This window comes from Colobus angolensis, unplaced genomic scaffold (genome assembly GCF_000951035.1).
Source record: "Colobus angolensis palliatus isolate OR3802 unplaced genomic scaffold, Cang.pa_1.0 Scaffold349, whole genome shotgun sequence".
NCBI classification, from domain to species: domain Eukaryota; kingdom Metazoa; phylum Chordata; class Mammalia; order Primates; family Cercopithecidae; genus Colobus; species Colobus angolensis.
The window spans coordinates 1,612,495-1,622,344 of record NW_012116810.1 but is presented as its reverse complement, the minus strand read 5'-3'; the positions used below and the strand labels follow the sequence as shown (position 1 = coordinate 1,622,344).

General features: G+C 44.8%; 1 protein-coding gene across 1 annotated transcript; it reads right to left on the bottom strand.

Moving 5' to 3' along the window:
• Nucleotides 1-201: 201 nt before the first annotated feature.
• On the bottom strand, nt 202-4,710 carry TSPYL5 (TSPY-like 5). Its single transcript, XM_011952744.1, has 2 exons — nt 2,380-4,710; nt 202-1,998 (listed from the first exon to the last, which is right to left on the bottom strand). Exon 1 carries the CDS (start codon nt 4,586-4,588, stop codon nt 3,335-3,337), a length of 1,254 nt encoding a protein of 417 aa, XP_011808134.1. The 5' UTR covers nt 4,589-4,710; the 3' UTR covers nt 202-1,998; nt 2,380-3,334.
• Between the last annotated feature and the right edge of the window lie 5,140 nt (nt 4,711-9,850).

The following is a 9,850-nucleotide window of genomic DNA, read 5'->3' as shown; positions in this document are numbered from 1 at the left end:
CTACCTGGCTTCCTCTCAGAATCATAGAATCTCAATCTTTGGGAAAAAGTCCTAGAAATAAAAATCTTATGTGTTTTTGTGTAGCTAACCACACAAGGGTCCGCGGCTTGGGAATCACTTACCTAGGGCAATGTATATACCCTTTTAACTGCCCAACCTCTGTTTAACAACCTTCCAATTCTTTTTTGAAAATCAGAAATATAACAGAGATACAGGTTTTTATTTTTCCACCATGCATGCAAACTTACAACTATTTATACTGTTTAGGAACACAGAAATAATTGCGTTATTAACAGGGTGTCAAATTACCAAGTACAACAACCAGTTACCAATTATTTTTGGGGAGATTATTTTCACAGAACACAGCAACAATTTCCAAATTATTCTTCCAAAACCAGAGTTATGAGACCAGTACAAGCTGATTACAATGCCAACGGTCACACAAGTTTCCATGTTACACAGAAAAAAAAGATTGACATTCTGCTGAAGGGTCTCAAGTACCTTATCATATCAGAATTTTTGAAAGAGTTTTACAACAGAACAGTCTCTCTCTTGTTTTGTGGATGCAAGGGAAAGGAAGCATCCCTCTCATTTCTTTTTGAGACTCCTTGTTAATTCTTAAAACACATTTCTAAGGCCCATCTCTGGAACTTCATTAGTTAACATTAAAAGCAAAAAGCAGACCTGATGTGATTATGATAGTGCACCCCATCACTATCACCATCAAAAGAGACTACCAATCTCCCAAAGTAGTCACGGTTGCATTGGCTTAGTGTCTTGCATTTTCAATAAACAATACAGATGAAAAGAGGCAGATACAGATGAAACCAGGTTGACCATAACTGATAAATGATGCAGCTAGGTGATGGACACATGGGGTCCAAGGACCATCCTCTCCACTTCTGCGCATGTCTGAAAATGTCCATAACAAAGAGCAAAAAAAAGATTAACAAAAAAAAGCAGATTTGCACAGCTCTATCTTCCCATTAGACTAAAATGGGGAAAGTGGTAAGACTTTAAAGGTAAAATGTGCAGCATATAGCACTCTTCTGCATGTACAAAGCCATACCTAGAACAAAAAAGAAAGTAACCAAAGCAACATTATTCTGTTCCTGGTCTGTCTCTGTGGCTTATAAAATCTACTGATGATAAGATTGGACAAAACTTTGGAAACACCCTCAACTAGGCATCCTATTTGTCCATAATCTCTTCAACTCTCCTTTTCCAAGCTAAGGAGGTCCCTCCCATACTCTATCACTGAGGGACAGGCATGCTCCCCCTGCGGCTTTTCAAGCCATTTGTCTGATTTTCCAGGCCCGCTCCGTACCGGTATCACGCCTACTCGATGGTTTTGCTCCAAATCTCCAGCCTAGCACACCCTTGCTACAACTTTAAGTCAAGGTCTCTCTTGAGGAACTTAGAATAAGGTCTCCCTAACAAAAGAGAAGGTAGGGAAGAACAGGCGTAGATACAGTCCTTCTTCCCCACTCTCAGGGATAAGAGAGGGAAAGGCCCAGCTTCGCATTTACACCCACTGGAAATAACCTGGAAATCCAAAACAGATTCTGCCCATCCCCATCCCCATCCCCCAGGAGAAGCTTGAGATACTCCATATTGGAGACTAAAACCCACTCCTGGGGCTATTTGAGGTAGAAGCAAAGAGAGCAAAGGACTGCTGAAAGTGGGAAAGCTGGGGGTTGAGGTCCAGATGGCCAGAGGCTACCACAAAGAAGGAAACAGCAGGAGGCACTTGAGTCTTAGGGAGTATTAAAACAAAGTCAAAACAAGAGTAAACACTAGTCTATGATATGCCTGCCTTGGGGTTTATCACTCGAGCAGATGCTAGGCATGAAACGGTTTTTCAACTTCAGAACTGTAGAGCAAGCCCGGGAGACAGGTTCAGGGTCTGCCAGCAGATCCACTTGGCCTTCTGGTTTCCTCAACTCTCTTTCAATCTAGTATATGTGTGCAGTGCCAAGTTCTCAGCTATCTCCCTAGCTGTATGTAGAAAAATGTGGTTTTTCAGTTGTTTTCTCTGTGGTTCTATTTAAACAAAATAAAAAATAATAAGGAAAAAAGGAAGGGAAAGGCGCAAAAAGAATAAGGAAAAAAGGAAGGGGAAGGCGCAAGAGGAGAAAAGGAGGCTACCAGGAAAGGGAGGGAGGAAAGAAGAATGAGGGAGGAAATGAGGAATGGAGGAAGGCAGGCAAGTGAAGTAAGAAGTATGAGTGACCTGAAGTCAAGCAAGCAGAGACCCACAAATCAGAAATACCTCTTCCCCAGAACCCCTACTATAGCACTCTGCTCATGTCTTAGAAGGGAATAAGGGAAGTTGACAGTGGTATCTGGATTCTATATAGGCCCAGTCCTCACCCTCACCTGGAACCACAGCATAATGACGGTGAACACATGTCCACACATAACAGCCCGCCCATCAGTCTGGCAGCCAGTAGGGTTCCTGGAAAGCTGGGGAGGGTAGGTGTGTGTCTCATGCACTGGTAGGGGGCCTCAGTCCACAGGCAGTTCTTGAGGTCCTTGTTGACCAGGAAGCCAACTGGGGCTGACAGCAACACAGACAAAATTTAATGGCTTGATAGTGACATGGCATGGGAAGATCCTGATGAGATTGAAGTTCACCAGTAGAAGGGCCCAGAAGCAAGAAGAGACACATGATGGTACAGAACACATGGCATACTGCTTCTTGCCCTTAACTTCATGCATGCCCAACAGTTAAGTGCCATTCTGCAGAACATCAAGCAGGATGGGTCTCATGGACCACAGGCCAAAGCCAGAAATAAAGTAGGTGACATCTTAGCTGGTGACCCCAGACCCACAGAACAGTAAGTTCTGGCTGATGACTAACACCATGTGCACTGGCTTCATTCTGCAGTGGCAATGGAAACGCTTGCATAGATGACATGCATGGCCAGCATGAACACGAAGTCCAGCAAGTCACTGGCCCTGAAAGAGCAGAGCTTGAGGATGAACTGGTCGTCCTGGAGGATTACTCATGAGTGTCCATGTTAAAGACAAGTAGGAAAGGCCAGAGCCAAGAACGAGGTCCAGGCAATGTAGATAAAAGGCAGCACACATCTAAAGTATGTGTGCTTAACGTATGAACAGTCCGGGTGCGATCACATAACATGTGACACTAACGTAGAAAAGCAAGAGGCTATGGGAGGCAAAAGAACATGATCATAAACGCCATATTCTTGTAACTAAAGTCCAAAGGGTCTATAGTACACAGAGGCCAACATGAAGAGAAGGCAGCGAGCCAAATATGTAGTCAACCAGGAGCAGCCCAGCAGGAGGTAGCAGGGAGACTTGTGCAGGATCAGTTGGACTGGCTCACCCCAGGCTGAGTAGTCTCCACTGGCTGCTTTCCTGGACCTTGCCTGCCTTCTTTTTCCTTTCCTTTCTCTACACGAGCCCCTTCACTCAAAAGGTAGAACTGCAGGGGATTGGGCCACAATTCTTCATTGATTATCTCCACAATCTTGTCAGACTCAATGGAGCTGTGGTTTGAAAACCAACCAAAGAAGCTACGGTTGTTTTCTGGGTTTCCCTGGCTTAGGGACTGGAGATCATGCCCTGGGAGCCACTGGATTGGAGTAGAACGAGACACCACCTGGCCAGAAGGACCACAGCCATATTCCTTGATGAGCACCTTATTTTGGAAATATGGGTTGCGATCGAAGTAGAACTTGATTTTGTAGCCCAATCTGGCAAGGCCGAGCTCTTCTACTTCCAAGCTGTTTAAGTAGCTCAGTACCTCTTTCTCTTGGCTGTTCAGAAAGGATGCTAGCTGGGGGTGGTTCTGAAATGCTTGCCCCCAGAAGCCCGGGATATTTTGGATGAGGTGGTTCCTGCGCTGCAAGTGCTGCAGTCGCAACTGCCCAAATTTCCTGGAGAGCCGAAGGTAGGCCCTGTCCGCCTGGGCGTTCATGTTCTCCAGCTTCAGCTGCACGTTCTCCAGCGTATCCATGCTGCCTTCCGTCGCTGGGGGCCCTGACCCTGCATCCCTCTCTTCCTTCTTTTCCTCCCCAGCTGAGACCGAGGTATTCTCCCCTGCCGACCCTTTCTTCTGCCTGCCACCAGCTATGACCTGAGGCCCCCTCCCCGCGGTGCTACGGGTTTCTGGGGCCTTCTTCCCGGCAGGGCCACGCCGGTTTCCAACGCGGGGGGCATTTTTCGGCCTCCCCACGGTTCCCGCTGTTCCCACGAAGACAGTGTCTGCCACCAGGCGCTCAGAGAGAGATGCGGCCTTTCCCGGGCCGGGCCTAGCCGCGGCCTGCCCGCGGTCCCCCGCAGCTCGGGCCCGCAGCGCGAGGCCACAGTCCAGGGGGAGCCGGCAGGCGGCCTCCTCCCCCAGCCGGAGGAGCTGCGCGGACGCAGCGGTTTCCAGGCCACCCCACCCCGCGCCAGCCTGCACCTGTGCCGCCTGGGTGTCTTCCCCGAGACTCTGGTACTGTGAAGGGTCCGGGTCGCGCGGGGCGTCGTCCGGAGCAGGGCGGACTCGGGCTTTGGCGCGGCCTTTGCCCCGGTTTTTCGCGCGGGAGGACTTTCGACCCCGACTTCGGCCGCTCATGGTGGTGGCAGAGGCGGCTTCAAACCCACGCTGTGACCCTGCGGCTCCTGACGCCAGCTCACTGTCGGGACCGAGCGGGTCTCTCCACGGCTACCTCCGACGTCACGACCGCACAACTGTACCGTCGCGAGAGGACGGGATGCGCCCGGTGATTGGCGCCGCCGCTGCGGCTGCGCAGGAGACGACCCCCGCGGGCGCTCCCACCCCCATCTCGCGCGGACTCGCTTTCGGTCTTAGAGAGTTTCTCTGATATGCTCCCGGGGGGCGGGGGGATGCTGCCTTTTCATCTCTTCCCCGCGGTCTCATCGTGCCCTCAGGGTCTCGCTGAACAAGGCAACGCTAAGAGCCATCACCCCTGTCCCCCATCACCTGTTTTCTAAATTAAACAACTTCAGCTCCTCCAGTTATCTCTTGTGACATCTGTCATGAAGAAAGTGCTCGGGCCTGTGTCTCTCTTTGAACACCTTTGCTGAGGGATTTGCTCTAGTACCTTAACTCCAGAGAACATAAAGGTGGATGCTCTAATGCCGGGCATCAAAGCGATTTGGTAGGTAGTGGGATGGTAGTAGAAATTACAAAAATAATAGCAACTCGTATTTTGTATCATTTGTGCCAGGCACTTTACTAGGTGCTTTAAATGCATTATCTCAATTTACAAAGGACGTGTTGGTATCATTCCCATTTTCCAGATAAGAAAACTGCAGCTCAGAGACACCCGGGCGCATTCCCCAGGTTACACAGTAAGGGATGGAAGCACAATTCAAACTCAAGCCCATGGGACTCTGTATCCTATGCCTTATATTTGGAAATGGCAAGTCCTTCCAGATTTGTTCCACTGTCCGTTACTGGGCTGGCTCTTAAGAAGTCAGCCTTGTTCCTTAACAAACAGGCTTCCATGGACCACCTGACCACCTCTTCTGCCTGGGAACATCACCCAAGTCCCCTAGCTGCCTCAGTTTACAGTACTGAGGTATAGGTACCTATCACTAGGTATAGGATCAGGAGTGAAGACCTGTATTAGAGCTTCTGTCATTGGAGTAAGACAAGAATGTGGTCAGAGGTGAAATTATTATTCAGGGAGCAGATCGAGGTTCAGAAGCAGAGCCTCCACGTGGCACTGCAGAAGCCCTAGAAACTTCTTACACTGTGCATGGAAACAGCCAGACAACCTCCCTCATAGTCCCGGAGGCAGCTCTGGACCACGCTCTTACTAGCGAGGTAATAGGACCATGAATAGTGAGGGGATGCATGGCTAATGTAAAAATATAAAGAAAAACCTTTTGAGGTGGTCTTTTCAGGCTCAAAGGGAACAAAAAGACCCTTGTAACCAGCTGGTGGAGAGATAAGCCAAAAAGCCCCTGGGACCTCATTACTCAAAGTGTTGTTGTGGACCAGCAGCCTGATATAACCTGAAAGCTTGTTAAAGATGCAGAATCTCAGGTCTTTCCCCGGACCTACTAAGTCAGAATTTGAATTTAACAAGATCCTGGGTGATTTGTGTATACCCCTAAGTTTAAGGAGACAATTTAAAGAGGAATTATTTTTATACAGATGGCCCTATTTTAAGCCAGCCTAATACAAGTGATCTCTCATTTTCTCAAAAGCTCTAGAATAGCCTGCAAGGCGCTATATGATCTGGCAAGTCCCCTACCTGCCACTACATGAGTTACACCTCTCTGACCTCATCTTCTCTCTCCTCTCTCCCACGTCTAGCTACAGCAGCCTTGCTGTTCTTAAACTCACTAGGTAAACTCCAGCCTCAGAGCCTTCGCACTGGCTTTTCCTTCTGCCTTAAATGCTCTTTCCTAATGTGGTCAGTGACCTTGGCCTGCTGCCTTCACACTTTGCTTAAATGTCACCTTCTCAATGACCATCCTATTTAGAATTGCCACCCACCCCATCCCTTTTACCCTTCTCTACTTTTTCTTTATTCCAACACACTACACCAATTATTTATTATGCTTCTTAACTCTCTCTTCTCTCTAGAATGTCAGCTCCATAAGGGAAGAGATTTTTGTTTTGTTCACTGATGTATCCTCGGTGCCTGCAACAGTGTCTGACATATCAAGAGCACTTAATAAACACTTGTTGAAAGAAAGAACCAATCAGAGCAGAGTTTTCAAAAATGGATTTGTCAATGATTGTCTGAAGTTCAGAATAGCTCCCCTTTACCCACAGAAGCAACGCTATGGATGCTGTATTCTCAGATCAACTCATGGAAACCTACTAAACTCATAATTTAGCCAAAAAATTGTATTTTGTTACAGAGCACCATTCGGGGACAGTCTGTAAGTAAAAATTTAGAGTGACAAATTTAAAAATTAAGTTGGGAGAACTAATATTTGACTAAAAGGGATTAATTAGTGCAAGGATTATCTTAAATTCTTATTGAAAGCCCTTTCATAATAATTTCTTCCCAAGGCCTTCTGTGATCACCCCAGACCACAATAAGCAGCCTTGTCCTTGATCTCACAGAGCACTTGTTAACTGTAGTATTCATTTGGCAGTGGGGCACACCCTGTTTTGTACCAGTTATTTTACAAAATTACTTTTAAAGCTGGATAATCACAGCCTGAAACTCTCCATAAATCTCAGAAAAAAATTTAAAAATCAGCTGATGCATTTGCCAACCCTCTGTAGACTTGACATTGATGGGTTGGCCCACTTCTTAGAACACTCACAGATCAACCCACCTCTGTTGTCAAGAGTCTTAATCCAGCATCAGCATCTGCGTCATGTAGCAGTTACCAATGGCTAAACCACTGCAGGATTAACACAGGGCTGGGCCATTGCAATGTGTTTATTATACAATCTGCCTTGAACCTTTTTTCATCATGTCAAAGAGATAAGCATCAGATGAAGGGAAATAAATGTGAGACCGACACCTTTTACAAAAATGCCCCTCTGCTCTAAGTCACCAGTTCCCCATGGCTTTTGTATTTAAAAGTTTGGTCTGTGCTGCTGAACTGGACTGTGTGTTTTCTTCTTGGGTATTAGTATTTAACTTTATGTGGAACTGTAGTTTGTGTTCCTAATTGGATAGTAAACTATGTAAGTGTGTCTTTTTACTTTTTACTTTTATCTCTCAGGGCACCTAGCATGGGGCCTTGCACATACCAGTAATTATAATGAAAGTTTACATTTATTTCATACTTTATGTAGTGCTATGCCTTAACTCATTTAATCTCTGCAATCACCCCATGGGGCAGGTGCAATTATTGTTCTCGTCTTGGAGAGGAGGTTACTGCCACACAGAATGGTTCAGGAACTTGCCCAAGGTCACACAGCTAATAAACATTTTTTGCCAAAGCGATCTGACTTCAGCACCATGCTCTTAATTAATAATACATGATGTAAAATTATGGCTTAAGAGATTAAAACTCTCTAGTGGGTAAAAATACCTTTTAATGTTAAAAAATGTATATTAAAAATATATATACACACATATGTAGATACATATACACATAATACATACATCAATTAGTTATGAGTCATTTATTTATGGGGTATACAATATACCTGGCATAGCAATACTCAACATAAATTTAGTTTCAGCAGCCCATGATGAGAACGAAGCATCTCTATTTGCACTGCATTTATCATAAGCATCCTGTTAATATTATGAAAGAAATGCAAGTTTACTGTCATGAACTCAGAGATCCAGGAGTGTTGTGAACTTCTTCCAATATCTGCAGGCTTAAGTTCATGGTAATATAAGCATTTAATTGATTATTTCTAATGTAATATTTCTTTATTAGCAAATATTTATTAGAAATTCGTGAAATATTTTTCAAACGTTTATGTGTATTATCTCTATATGTATGTATATGCATATGTGTTTGTGTGTATGTAATTCAAAGTATTAGAACAAAGAGTCTTCACTTTTGTTCTCTGCATATTGTGCTTTCTCCATTCCTTTTGATATGTTTTCTTTGAATCATAGAAATTTACAAGCTGGGAAAAAGACATTCGTCATCCAGCCTATTCCCCAGCCAAGGGAAAAACATTCCCCATCATTTCTCTTGTAGAGCTTTAGGATCCCAGACTTGACATTTTTAGCCACAGGACTTTTCTATTCTTCCCCAAGGAGATAGTTTAAGTCTATTAGATAGCAGTGAGTATTGCTTACTGTGTGGGATTTTGCCAACCAACCCTCCTAGGTCACTAAAGGGCATGGAAAAGAAGGCAGTGTCCTAAGAAATATTTTCATAGTCAAGGAGGGAGGGAGAGAAAAATCTGACTCTTATGATAAATTTCAAGACTATTTGAGCTTAACGTCTTGAGGAATTTGCCTAGCTTCTTCCCAGTTCCTCGCCAAAGAGCAAAATTTTATGGTAGACCACCTAAGTTATTTCAGTTCATATCCTGTATGTAGCTATAAAATATTTTAAAATATTTCCTGATGTATTCTTTCTTCTTGGCATTTCGTTTTTATCCTGCAACATCTTAACCATTAAAAAAGATCTTAGGCTAAGGCTTTTGTTCTAGAAAAGGGAAAAAAGACAAAGAACCCAGCAAGCAGAATTTCAGCAAGTCAGATTCTTCACTTTGAATTTCAAAATTGGCTCTTAAGAGGGTAAGACACGATAGCATGGAAAGAGAAAAATATATATTTGATATATATTTGAAGAGCTAAATGTGTGCGTGCACACACACACACACTGCCTCTACTCTCACTGTGTGTGAGAGTGTGTGTGTGTGTGTGTGTGTGTGTGTGTGTATTTAGCTCTCCAAAGATAAGTCCTGGAGCACTAACAGCATAGAGTTTATAACATTAACCATAGAAGAGGAAAAACGTGATGATATACAAGCCATTTCTCTGCTACACAAAGAGGAGATAAGAACCTTTTCTGGTTTGGAGTCAAGAAACTTGGAAAAGATCCAGAGAGTGAATAGTTGGTGTAGATCCTTGAGAAATGCTTCTCACAGTGACCACAGTGACCGCCACATGGGTCAATACCCTTGGAGCATCGGTAAAGACCACCTTCTCCGGACAAGACAGAGGTATAAGAATAGGGAGAATTAGTTCCCAGCTTGACAGTTGAAACTCAGATAAGAAAGGGCTTTTCTCAGAGGGCTCCACACCATCAAAGGGCAGCCAAGGCAGTATAAAAGTATGTACAGGGTAACAAAGTTCTGAAATGGCCTCTCTCATTCTCTATGCACCCCACTCCCAATCTTTCGCAATCCCAGAATGAAGTGAAAGGGCAGCCATATGTTCCTCAGGCTTGCTAAGAGAGGTCCAGAGGTTGGGTAAGAGCA